Below are 14,011 nucleotides of genomic sequence, written 5' to 3' on the forward strand. Positions count from 1 at the left end.
ATGACATGGTGAAATAAATCCGTGCCTATAAATTTTTATCTGCTTCTAATTATTTCCTTAGAATAAACGCCCCCTCCCAAAACAAGTACTGTGTTAATAGTAGGAACATGGTACTAAATTGAATTTTAGAAGAGTTCTATCAATTCGTACTCCCACCACCACTGACTACCCATTTCAATCAACACTTGCCAACGGTAGGTATTATCACAAAAGCAAAATACTCCAGCAGTCAGAAATAGTATGATGGTGTCTGAATTTCTTCACTTACTATAGAGGGTCAGCATTTAACTGTCAAGTCATTATACTTCATTTGTGAACTCCCTCCACACTCTGCCATCACATTACTTTTCCTACTTATTTATAGTTGCTTTTTATAGACTAAAGATATAAATTACAAATATGTATTTTTCCTACTTTGCTATCTGCCTTTTAATTTTATTTATTTTTAAGGCTATAAAAGTTCTTTAATGTGGTTTTTTTTGTAGTTTTTTGGCTTTAATTATTGGTTTTAAAGTTTTCCTGCATTCTCTGATTCAGACATATCTTCCCAAGTACGGTCTTAGTCACAGTATATATTGGTAGAGGTCTATTTTTCCCCCTACACTATCAACTGATTATTCCAGTATTATTTACTGATAAGTCCATTCCTTCCTTCCTGATTCACAATGACACCTCAGTCATACTGCAAATTCTCACATATAAAGAAGCCTCTTTAATTGTTTCTATTGGTCTAGTGCCCTTTGATGTCGTGCTCCTACTTCTGTGGCTTGTAATAGGCTTTGACAACTGGCAGTGCGAGTTTTCCCTCATTACTCTTTCTTCTTAACTTTTCTTTATTATTCCCATTCATTTATTCTTCAAGATGAACTGAAAAACAGTACAGCACGTGTAGTCAAGTGTTTTAACTTGAGACATTCTGGACCCCAACACTATGTCTTTGTACTGCAGTTTGAGGACTCATGCAATAAGTTATTTTAGCTGATCATCTGGTACTGATATGGTATCACCAGAGAGGGATAAAAGGGTTGATATCAATTGATTATACGATGGTCATTCAGATGATAACCAATATGTATGTGTCAGTTTATTTTTAGATTATCATCAAAATGCAAATTCAAAAATTTAAAATTTTTGGATTACATACTGGCAGTCTGTGAATTCCATTTTGGGAAAGGCTAGCATGGTGGTAGGAACAGGGATAAGTTGATCTGCGCACAAGCACTTACCCTCCACCTCTCTGACCACAATTCCTATGTGACTCTTGTCTTCACTGGGCCCCCACCAGCCCCACCGGCCACCTTGCTTTTCCTTCCACACACCAGACTCACGCACATGTGAAGCTGTAGATTCACATATGCAAGTCAAACATGTAACTGCAGCTACATAAGGCATTAGGGAACACAGGTTCTAGACATCTAGAGTACTATCTTGCAATTTGCCAAATTTTTCAGTTTTGAAGTGCATGACCATTTATCATCTATAAATGTTTTTCCTCCTTTACATTAGTCTTATCTTTCCTTGTAGTCATCTGCCTGACTAGCTACTTTTAAACAGGAATACTGAATTTTATCAATTGTTCCTGTAGCATTAACCGAAATAATGAACCCTAGTCTGTTTTCTGGGTAAATGCTGTTGAGGCATTAGACGATTGCCCTTCAAAAACAAAAAAACTATGCCACATTTATTAGAATTGTGCTAAATTTCTACAATGAATGGGAAAGATTTAATCTTTTCTTACCCCTCTGCCCTGGAACTACTATTTTTATAAGAAGGAAATTATTTGTTTCCTAACCATTTCAAAGAATTTTACTCATAAAACCACAAGCATGAGGTCCGGAATTCCTTTTTGTAGGGAATACTATGGTAACTTTCCCAATTTCTTTCGTTGATGTGAGTCATTGAGCCTTGGAATTTATAAGCGCAGAATATAACTATGCTTCATGACTCAAACAGATTTAGTTCCTGAGCATGGATAGTGATCATTCTCAATCTTACAGCAAGGTTACCTGTGTTCACAATTCTCTTTTGATTTAAAAAAGTTGATTCTATTCTTTTTTAACTTTTATTTATTTGCTTTTTCTCCCCCAAGTCCCCCCAGTGCATAGTTGTATATTTTAGCTGTGGGTCCTTCTAGTTGTGGCATGTGGGATGCTGCCTCAACGTGGCCTAACGAGTGGTGCCACGTCCGGGCCCAGGATCCAAACTGGCAAAACCCCGGGCCACTGAAGCAGAGTGGACGAACTTAACCACTCGGCCACGGGGCTGGCCCATGATTCTATTCTTATGGTACTTTCTCATTCCTATTTCCGTAAACTAGCATTTTGTTCCCTTTTCTCAAGATTAGACTTGTGAAAGAATGGCTTATTTTAACAATATTTGCCTTTTCTATTTTCTAATTGCTAATACTTGTACTTTTATTTTACTTCTTCCCTTTTTTCATTTGACTTGTTTCATATATTTTTCTAACTTCTGATTAAGTTTTGAGAATATGGATTTTTGCTCTATTTTGGTCACCAATGTATTTCAACTGCCTAAAGCAGGTGCTCAAACATTTGTTGAATGAATGAATTTGCCTCTGAGTTCAGCTTTGGCAGCAAGGCTTAGTTGCTATTTGATAATCTGTTTGCAATTACACCTACGACATTTCTTTAACCTAAAAATTACTTATGAGAACATATATTTTTACTTATTTATTTGGCTGAGGAAGATTTGCCCAGAGCTGACATTTGTGACAATGTTCCTCTATGTTGTTTTTCTTTTTTAAAGGCAGATTAGCCCTCAGCTAACATCTGCCACCAATTCTTCTATTTTTGCTGAGGAAGACTGGCCCTGAGCTAACATCCGTGCCCATCTTCTTCCACTTTATATGCAGGATGCCTGCCACAGCATGGCTTGATAAGCAGTGAATAAGTCTGCACCTGGGATCTGAACTGGCAAACCCCAGAGAGCTGAAGTAGAATGTATGAACTTAACCCTACACCATGGGGCCAACGCCTATTCCTCTGTTTTTTGTATGTGGGTCACTGCCACAGCATGGCCGCCGCCAAGTGTTGTAGGTCTGCGCCTGGGAACTGAACCTGGGCTGCCGAAGCAGAGCACACTGAACTTAACCACTAGGCCACAGGGCTGGCCCTGAGAACATACATTTTAAAGTTTCCAAGCAAGTAAAGGTTACTAGTATAATACCTTAATATAAATTTCTAGCTTTACTACAAAGAATATGGCCTATACACAGTCTGCTTTTAGGATCCAAGATTCCATCTTCACTACAACCTTTATGTTTAAGCCAATATAAAATGACCCTCTTTGTCTTATCTAATGCTTTTTTTTTGGGAGGAAAATTAGCCCTGAGCTAACATCTGCTGCCAATCCTCCTTTTTTTGCTGAGGAAGACTGGCCCTGAGCTAACATCTGTGCCCATCTTCCTCTACTTTATATGTGGGACACCTACCACAGCATGGTATGCCAAGTGGTGCCATGTCTGCACCTGGCACCCGAACCAGTGAACCCCAGGCCGCCAAAGTGGAACATGCACACTTAAACGCTTCGCCACTGGGCCAGCTCCTGATTTTGTTTTTTAAAAATAACTCCTTTAGAACTCTTCACCTCTTTATTTCATTAATGCTTTTTTTAACACTGAATTCTACTCCATCCAATATTAGTAGGGTTATCCTTGTCTTCCCCCTTCCCTCCTTTTCTATCTTTCTTTCGCCTTTATTTCATGTATCTTTGCCCATCTTTTTATTTTTTACCTTTTGTGGTAATTTGATCTTAGGTATGTTTCTCATAAATGTATAGTTGGAATTTTTTTTTCACTCGATCTTTACAGTCTTCAACTTTTAATATGGGAGCTTTAACTCATTCACATTAATGAAGCGCTGCCATTGTCTCTGTAATCTTGTTTTGTGCTTTCTGTTTAAATACTTCTTAGCTGTTTCCCTGATTTTATCTCAGCTTTTGCCACATAGACTATTTTCTTTTCTCATTCTCTTTACTCCAATGATCTGAATGTACATATTCCATTTATTAGAGGTTTCAAAAACATTTTTAATAAGCATACTTGGATCTATTTTTCTCTAACTGGCAATGTTATGAAACAATATCTCTGGATGCATCTCATGATGGATTAGAAATTTAGTGTGCTTTTAAGTCTTAATTCAAATTGGTATTTTCTGTATGTAGAGTGCCAAATACAGAGTATTATAGATTTCCTATAGTGGTTGTTTAGATGTAAAATGATAATACTGGATGGATGAATACCTGGCTGTACCATCACAGGTGTTCGAATAATTGCCTTTCCTAGTGTTGACTGTTGGAGTGGTGTTCTAATCACCGTCATACCAGGGCGGATCTGAGGCCCTGTGATTACCTATAAATGACACAAAGGACAATGAATTAAAATGTTTTTAAAAGACTAAAGCATGATGGACTTAGAACACAGATCTTTAAACATTCTATATTGATAAACATGTCTACAGAAATGATAGAGGCTCTTGGACATTACATTTTAAATTATATTAAGCAGCAGAATAAAGATGAAATTTTGAGGTGGGAAAATTAAATTCAAATGAGATCATATGAAATTCCTTGTCACTGATACCAAGAAAAGCCTAAAGACCCAGTAAAGCTCTGCTCTATAACCACCACAGCTGCTCAGAGGAAAACAGAGTCTTATTTTCTCTGAGCTCCAATCCATATCTGTAACTCAGAGAATATAAGAGTAAATCAGAAACCAAATGTTCTTTCATAGTTTTTAAAGAGAGATTATGAAGCATGTTGTTTTCAGTTTTATAGTTAGGTTCAGAACATTTTCAAATCTGCACAACTTTAAATCTTTTCCGTAACACTAGTGCCAAAGACATGATGTAACTAAATGTGTGCATATTAGCGGATTAACAAACTAGTTTTACTGCTGTGGATTATAGTTTTCATTATATTTCTTAGCTGCATAGCAAGTTTCCTTGGAGAGCCCAGCACTGTCTACTGTTTTATATGAGGAATTTTTAAAATCCTAGAAAGGAAACTCTTATGATTCATAAACTATACTAACATGCTATTAACTAAATGTTAAAAATTAACAGTTCATGTGTCATTTTTACTTAGAAATATAACAGATTTTGAAAAAATCAGTACTTTGCCACAGATTAAGTAAAAGGCAAAGGAAAATTAGAAGTTGGATTCATCCTGGAAGAGGCCAGTCTAAAATCTTCAACCTGGTGTGGTTAACACTTCAAAACAAAATAAGCCTGTAGAGAATTCTTACTTGTGAAGTGCTTGTGGTTCCTCCAGAGCCTGAGGTGTTGGGCCTAATTGTAACTGTTGCCGTCCTGGGCTGAAATGAAGTAAAAGTCTGCTGACTTGTACCTGTACTTGACGGAATGATACCCAGGACTTTCTGCTGTACCTGAACAACGCCTTAAAAAAAGATGAAGAAGTAATTAACAACTGCCCCTTTAATGAAAAGCAACAGGTTTGCTTGGTTTCTGAGGAGAAACTACGTGTGGCAGGATTTTATAGTGGACTACATAGAATGTGAGCTCCGAGGACTGAAATCAGTGAAAAGGAAATGAGAAATAATGGCGACAGTATGATCTGGCAAATGTGAATTAAAACTCTTCACATTTCCCTTACCTCCTTGTGTTGCTGGCACATTTACAGCGACAATCTTGCTGTTTGCAGGAAGTGGCAGTTTGGTAATTACTTTTCCTGCCATAGTGACTGGATTGCCTGTAATTTGGAACGTCTGACCTGTGCTGGCAATGGTTGTAGCAGATGTGGCAGCTGTGCTGGTGGCTAATGGGGTATAAGACATTTAATAAGCTTTAGATTTAGAATAACCAGCAACGTAGTGACTTCTAGGAAGGGCACCAATGCATGAAATGTGGCTCATTTTGTATTTTTAAGAAAAACATTCCTCTTCACTCAAAGTAAGTGAATTATGTAAATGTTGAAAGTGAAATAATGTAAAAGAGGAGTTTCGCTAATGTAATATTATGAATATTATCTGTAACAAACCAACTGGTACAGCTTGTTTGCTCAATCAGCTGCAGAAGAAAAACAACTTTCTACAGAAATGTTTCATTTCAGTAGGTAAAAGACTGAAATTTCTTTTCCTTGAATGGAAGTAATTTTTTATTTAATCACAGTTGTGTACCTGAATTTGACTGGCCTTGCTTAACCCACGTAGCAAAGGTCTGATGGAAGTTCTTGTTCTGCTGGAACGTTACTGTAGCTGGAGACCCAACTTTAGTAGTCAGAACCATTTTAGTTCCAGTTGTAACGGAGCCACTTATGGGGGCCACCATAACCTTCTGTGCTGGAGAGATGGTACTAGTCGTACTGTTTGTTGGGGAAGTAGTGGAAGCTGCAATTACTGTAGGCTTCTGCTGTTCCAATCGTTTCTAGAAAAATCAGGGAGAGAAAACATGAACCAACATAGTTCTAAATAAAAACAGTATCATTCTGCAAGAAGTTCAGCCATAATTTCTCCCAATCTAAGAAACTGCACTAAATTTCTAAAATATTTTACTTCTGAAAATATGACCAAATAAATTTACCCTTGAATTTAATTTCTTGATGATGGCAATATTTTATGACTCTAAAATCGCATATAGTTTTATTAAAAGCAGTAAGTTTTTCATAACAAAAAATTAGAAACAATCCAGTTTTGCCAAGCTGTACAAAGGTCCGAGCTTTCAGGGTGAAAGTGAGAGAGGCGAGTGACCGTACTGGGGACAGGAGCACCTTGCTGCTCAGTTGTGTGATTTAGAGCAGGCAGCAAATGACAGGAATTTAAAAGGTTTCCAGTTTGCTGTCATATTAATTTAACCAATTAGAAAGAACATGTCAATATTTAAATACCACTGTTCAAGTTGGCAAATCTGCAATCAAGCAAGCTAAAAATCATAAAACAACTTTTCTAGACTTATTACTCAGTTCAAACATCTTTACAGGAAAAAGACTTTATTTTATACAGAGAGGTATAATCTGATCAGACTACAGGGTTATTAAAGACAGTTTGTATCTCTTTTATCACAGATTGCTGATATTTTCTGACGGCTTACCAATGAGAGAGTATAAGCTTACACATGTAAAAACAATACGTGGCACTGACTGCAAACTGGGAGCAGATGCTTGACCTTCATTATCGTATTTAATAGTCCAATCAACTCAGTAAAGTTGCTGGCACTGTGACTTTAAAGATGAGGACAATGAGATTCAGAGAGGTTGTGCAACTGGCTCAAGCCAGAGAGTTAATGGTGGAGCTGAAATATGTACTAAGATCAAATTCCAACGCTGAAGATATCCATGCCATTGGAAATTGCTCACCAGTGACATCACAGCCTATCTTTTTAGAACTACTTTTGTATACATCTTATATGTCTGAATATAATGAGATATTTCACATAATTTCTCATTCCTCAGAAGATGGAATCAGTTAAAAAGAAAAAAAAGGCGGGGCCGGCCCCGTGGCTGAGTGGTTAAGTTCGCACACTCTACTTTGGGGGCCCAAGGTTTTGTCAGTTTGAACCTGGGTGTGGAGATGGCACGGCTCATCAAGCCATGCTGACGCGGCGTCCCACATGCCACAACTAGAAGGATCCACAACTTAAAATACACAACTATGTACCAGGGGGCTTTGGGAGAAAAAGGAAGAGGGGAAAAAAAAAAAAAAGCAAAGAAACTGAACACATATTTAGTAGTTATTTCCTGAGGGTATGCCTTCAAATGGGAAACGTTGACTATCTTTGTAAATAAACATTTTAAAGAAATTTTAAAAAGTAAAAAAATGAGTTTACATTGTAGAGATGACAAAACACATCCATAAAATGAAAAACAAAACAATTCGCCAGTTTTTCTATGAATGGACAGACAGACATGACAGCTGGAGTCCAAAGGTGCTGTTATCTCAAACTTTGATGTAAGCAAAGCCAGTGACCTATAGTAAACTGATGTAAAAGATACATGAGAATTCGAAAAAATGTCTTATATAATGTGACAGAAAAAAACCAGTTTGTAATTTTTAAATAGTTGTGTGTAATTAAGTCAATGTGGTGGTCTAGTGGTTAAGATTCAGCGCTCTCATCGCCACACCCTGCGTTCCCTTCCTGGTCAGGCAACCACACCACCTATCCACCAGTATTTCAAATACCAGCAGGGTCACCCATGGTGGAGAAGTTGCAGTGGAGCTTCCAGACTAGACAGACTACGAAGAAGGACCTGGCCACCCATTTCCGGAAAAACTGGCCAAGAAAACCCTATGAATAGCAGCAGAGCACTGTGTGATACAGTGCCAGAAAGTGAGAGGATGGCGCAAAAAACCGGGCAGGGTTCCGCTCTGCTTTACACTGGGTCCCTAGGAGTGGGAATCAACTCGTCAGCACTAACAATAACTAAGTTAATGATATCGTAAATAGTCATTTATTTCATCTGTATCCTGAAAATTTATATATCCAAGTTGGCTAAAAACATTTATAGTATCTTCTCATTAGAAAAACAGGATAACCATCTTTCATATTCAGGCACATACAGGGCATCATTTACAGTGTGGAAATGCTAAGAAACCATCAGTAGCCTTATGATCATCAATTATAACAAACTCTTACACACTTTTAACACAAATTTGTGCAAAAGCAAATTAGTACAATTTGCTTTTTCATAGACCACAGAGATTTTACAGATAAAAATTTTGCAGGAAAAATTATCTTGAGAAACTACCCACTGTATATAAAGAGAGAAATGTTATTTCAAACATTGTTCTCCAAATCTGTACAGTTTTTACAAAACCACAGTTTGGTGCATCCACAGAGCTATTTTCAAGTAATGAAATTAAGATGTATGTGAGATATACTTAAAAACAGAACCACATGAATATTTAATTCTGTGCTTTTGGCGTGCATGAATTTGGCGAGAAATGTCAGTTCGTTGCCAGGTGGGACAAGTACCAATGCCCCCACCTGCTGGGCAGCCAAGCGCTGCTGTCTGAGGTGAGCCTCCATGTGGGCCTGGAAGTCCTCTGCCTTCTTCTGTTCACTAACCTTAGCCTGTTGTTCAACTGCTTGCGCTTTTTCTTTCTCCACTCTGCAGGAAAAAAAAGGGGGAAATTATCAGAAACTACCTTATTAGGTATCCAGCATCTAATATGAAGTGAAATCTGGTTGACTTTCACATTATACAAAGGGATGGAATTATTTTGATTCCAGCATAAAACATTTAAATTAAGGTAATTAGAAACTGACAAATGGATAAAACAAATTCCAATCAGAAACAGGACCGTAATAAACGATATACAGCTAGCACTTAAAATCAAAAAGTAGAGTCAAATTAACTCAGACATACTGAATAAACTGTTAAAGGGGTAGTTCTTTAATTCTGAAGTGATAAAATCTGCAAATACCTGATCACGTGTTAACATTCCTTACCTCTCAGCAAACGCCCTGATCTCCCACAATTCCAATTCTTCCTCCGCTACCCACGTTTCGATAATGACAGGGCCAGTCTGCTTGGGCGTTTCTGGTCTTTTCGGCCGCAATGCGCTTGATCGGAGGCCTTTTCTCTGAGGTGTAGGTGTTTCTTTGGAAAAGAAATCAGAATATTTTAAGCAATATAGCTTCTAAAATTACAGTTCTTCTGGCATTTCCTTTTACATCAAGAAAAGCAGGAGTTGGCAAACTTTTTCTTAAACGGCCAGATGGTAAATACTTTAGACCAGATGGTCTCTGTTACAACTACTCAACTCTGCTGTTGTATCATGAAAGGCGCCAAAGAATACATAAGGTAGCAAGTGCCACTATGTTCCAATCAAACTTTATTAACAAAAGCAGGCAGCGCGTCAAGGCTCATGGGCCATGGTATGCTGGCCTCTGATATAAAAGGCCTATGAGCCTTCGCACAGCCTGTTCCCTCCGCAACACTATTCCTACCCTCGAGTCCCCTCACTTGAGTAATGCCTATTCATCCTTCAGACCCCAACATGGATACAATTTCCTTCAAGAAGCCTAGGTTGTCCTTCCCAGATGTGGGCTTGGTGTCCTTGCCATGTACAACTCTGGCAATTTATATTTCTCCATCACAGCACTGAGAAGCAGATTTGAGAGTTACCAATGTAAAGAAGGGATCTGAAACTATTAACCTCCTAATGATAAGATTTTAAAAATAAAAAGTAGGGAGAGACAAGCACTGCCTGCCTTTCTCGTACATTCAGGGACTAGGGAAGCAGCAGAAGGAAACTGAAACAGCAGAAGGGCTTTCATTGGACAAAGTGATACAAGTCAAAGAAAAGTGACTGCAGGGGACTGCAGTGGTTGGCACTGAAGGCCGTGGGGTCGAGAGTGAAGACAGGCAGGAACACCTTCTTCCTTCAGCATCTCTACCTATCGACTGAGCTGCCTATTTCTCTTCCAGGACAACATTGTTTTAGTCATATTAATATTTCATCGTCTACAAGGACAGGTACCCCCTTACTGATGTTCTTTTCAAAAGGCCATTCTCAGTCATTTAGTCTCCAAGATGAACTTCTGTGTTAATCAAATTTCAAAATTTAAATTTATACATCTGGGGACAATTAACTTCTATAGTATGCTACTATCTAAGGACAGCATTTTCTTTTCACATATTTCTTAATAGATATTTTTCTAAATATTTGTACTGCATAAACAAAACAAAACTATTGATTTTTGTCTATTTCTATATCTTGAATCTGGACACCTTACTGAACTCACTTTAGTGCTGTTTTAATTTTCATGTATGGTATTAGAATACTATCAACCTTTTCTTTGCTTCCTTGAGAACAGGAAGTGGATCTCATTCTTCTCTATATTTGCTGCCTCATGCCTTTCACGCAGATGCTCTATAAATGTTTCCTGAGTAACTATGCCCCTTAGATTATTCCTACCCTGAGCACTGAAGTATTTCACAACAGCTTTAACCCTTGAGTCAACAAATCTTCACTGACCACATGTGTCAGATTCTGCCGCAGGCGCCAGGACTACAACAAACCCGACAGACTCGGTGGCTGCCCTCAGGGAGCTGACCATCTGATGTCAATCACTGCTCCACATCTTCATTATAAGAGGTATTATTGTAGCCCTTTGTACCCTCTCTGTGCTTGGCACAATGCCTGTAGGCATCAATGTGTGCCTAGCGGAATCTTGCTATTTATTGCATAAATATCATTTTTTAAATATAATAGTTTGTAATGAAAAGATATCTTTGTCAAAAGTTGAATAAAAAGTTAAGGAAAGAATTATAATCAAATTTTAATTCATAAAAGATGTGGCTAACAGGTCAATAAAGAAAGAAAAGGGGCTGGCCCGGTGGCGCAGCAGTTAAGTGCGCATGTTCTGCTTTGGCGGCCCGGGGTTCGCCAGTTCGGATCCCGGGTGCGGACATTGCACCGCTTGGCAAGCCATGCTGTAGTAGGCGTCCCATGTATAAAGCAGAGGAAGACGGGCACGGATGTTAGCTCAGGGCCAGGCTTCCTCAGCAAAAAGAGGAGGATTGGTGGCAGATGTTAGCTCAGGGCTAATCTTCCTCAAAGAAAGAAAGAAAGAATAGAATAGAATTCTTTCTATTCCTTACCTTTTGGGGCTTCTGGAACTCCAATGGGGCAAATGATTTTCCTGATACAATATTCAGATCGAATGCCATAAGGACCAACATCTCGCCTCTTAATTATTTCTGTTGTTGTGATTTCAGTTTCAGATGTTTCTATGGTGATTTAATTCACACAGTATTAATAACCACCTAAGATATTCAGAGACTAAAAAGGTACAACATCTGGTATTTTAAAAAAGAGATACACATGGAATAAACTTTTGGCAACATTTGATTAACTAACGACTGCAGGATCATTGCTGACTGCAATAATACTGAGTTTCTTCCTCTCTGAAAATTTCTAACCTGGGCAAAACGCTGTTTGGGGGCAGCTTAGTTCCTGGTGGCAAAACTCAGTCAAAACAGTAAAAACCCTAGGAAAGAAGCAGCAAGCACAGGGTTCCAGATGTCCCAGTTTAAATGATTTATATTCTACCATAATCAGTCTTTTTTTAAAATTCAGACTGGTTCACACAAAAGTGACTCACCTTCTAATTGGAACCCCTCTTCCCGGCCCCCAGGATTTTATAGCATGCGCTGCCCAACTCTACCACAGCTGTATTTTCAAAACACAAGCATTATATTTTAATAAAAAACAGATATGCTTAAAATTAAGTGAACTATCTAGTGACTTTTCTCTTTTAAACTGGAACTAGAAAATAAAGACCTCTCACCCGTCCGTGTAGTCCCTCCTCCCGGAGGGGCCTTGGCTGCCATGTCGTCCCATCTCAGACTCGCCCACAGAAGCCGTAACATGAGGCTCACCCCAGCTAAGGACTTCACGGTCTGAAGTCTATACCTGAAAGAAAAACCACATATGTGTATCTATACACACAAATAAACACTCTACTAAAGTGAAGGATTGTTTCTTGTCCTCATTATGACTTCAACATTTATAATACAGTTTTGTAAGCACTTTGGCTATTATATGTCCCTTAATAAAAGAACTTTTTGTTCCTAGGCATAACACGCATCTAAGAACTTACAAAGGGCCTGGAGTCACTTCAAATGCCCTATAAATTTGTAAAAAGAGTATGTTTCCTCGTAAGATTGATAAGGCAATAATTTATAAAGATTTTATAAATTTAGGCTAATTCCAAAACATGTGTTAGAAAAATTAAGAAGAATAAATATAGAGAAATAAATAATTGTGTTACTAAATGTGTTAAAAGAGTTTTGAAGAATAATAAAATCTTAACCGGTTGATTTTTGCTGAAACAAACTGAAAATGCTTGACTTTTGTCAAAAAGCAAAACAAAACCAAAAAGAGCTTGCATATCTGATAAGACCTTTTCAAACAGACAGAAAATTTTGTATCCAAATGGTGGTTCTGCAAAACATGAATACATGATGATGAATACTGCTAAGCCTAATGACACTTTAACAATATTAGGGTAGTTCTGAATCCTACAATACAATGAATAACAAAAAAAGACAATATTGTATTAGTTACTAAACAGGAGACAAAGGAATCTGCATTCAGGTTTTTTCTAAGCCTTGTATGTGAAGTTATTGAACATTTTAGATATTCTTTTAAAAATAATATTAAAAATACATTTCAAAACGACTTTATAACTGCAATGAATATCACATCCTAAAATGGAATTAGCCATAAAACATTTTAAAGCAGCCCTAGGCTGTCAATTCTCTATTAGTGCTCCTTGTTTAATTAAATATTTTGTTGATATTTCCACATACTTAAATGAATATACTGGTTGACTGCGGTGTAGAGAAAACCTATAAAACTAATTTCCTCCTCTAACAGAAGTAGAAGGTACACCTTAGACAATTTGTATTTGAAAGGCAACACTTTCTATTCTTAACGTTAAATTGGAGAAATGCATAATGTGAGAAAGGGAAAGCTCTAGCCAAAAAGTTGAGGCAACTTCTTCACTTCCCATCTCCACCTGTGATGCCACGATTTTCTTCGTTGTGCTATCGCCCTGTGAATCCTCTGACCTGGACAGAACAGTTCTTAAATTAGAGGGGAAATATTAACTAGTGCAGGCATGTCCCGAGAGGGGGAAAGTGTCTGTCACTTTCAGACCACGCCCTAAAAAATGCCTAGGGGACTTTGGACTCATGGGAGAAAGAAATGAATATTTATTCAGAAAGAGAACTTCTTTTCTCATTCTCTCTCTCCTTTCTCCAATCACGCTCTACTGTCAAACAAATTTAAAGCATCCCAATTTTACAATGGAAACACCACCAAGTGGGGAACACACCTCACAAGTTACCAGCTTGTTCATTTGTTTACTCATTCAAAAAGTACTTGAGCACCTTCTATGTGTTAGACTAAGTGAAAGGAGCTGGGGACATAGAGATGAATTATAATCTGTTCCTGCATCCTCAGGAGCTGTATCAGAGGAAAGCACGAGGGAGGGGCACTATCTGGCTCAGGGATGGGGACTAGAGC

The 14,011-nt window shown here is 38.0% G+C and overlaps 1 protein-coding gene across 28 annotated transcripts in view; it reads right to left on the reverse strand.

Annotated features, from left to right (window-relative positions):
• The window catches only part of BPTF (bromodomain PHD finger transcription factor), a 142,480-nt gene that overhangs the window by 32,158 nt on the left and 96,311 nt on the right, over nt 1-14,011 (reverse strand). For 15 of the 28 annotated variants that reach the window (XM_070482095.1, XM_070482098.1, XM_070482093.1 and 12 more), the window contains 8 exons: nt 12,270-12,394; nt 11,581-11,709; nt 9,423-9,573; nt 8,958-9,081; nt 6,155-6,401; nt 5,632-5,793; nt 5,264-5,415; nt 4,261-4,369 (listed from right to left, as the gene is read on the reverse strand). In XM_070482095.1, the coding sequence (XP_070338196.1) occupies nt 4,261-4,369; nt 5,264-5,415; nt 5,632-5,793; nt 6,155-6,401; nt 8,958-9,081; nt 9,423-9,573; nt 11,581-11,709; nt 12,270-12,394 (1,199 nt within the window). The remainder of the gene's footprint in view (nt 1-4,260; nt 4,370-5,263; nt 5,416-5,631; nt 5,794-6,154; nt 6,402-8,957; nt 9,082-9,422; nt 9,574-11,580; nt 11,710-12,269; nt 12,395-14,011) is intronic. The other 13 variants (XM_070482107.1, XM_070482089.1, XM_070482102.1 and 10 more) reach the window with 3 other exon arrangements.

This window comes from Equus asinus, chromosome 13 (assembly GCF_041296235.1).
Source record: "Equus asinus isolate D_3611 breed Donkey chromosome 13, EquAss-T2T_v2, whole genome shotgun sequence".
NCBI lineage: Eukaryota > Metazoa > Chordata > Mammalia > Perissodactyla > Equidae > Equus > Equus asinus.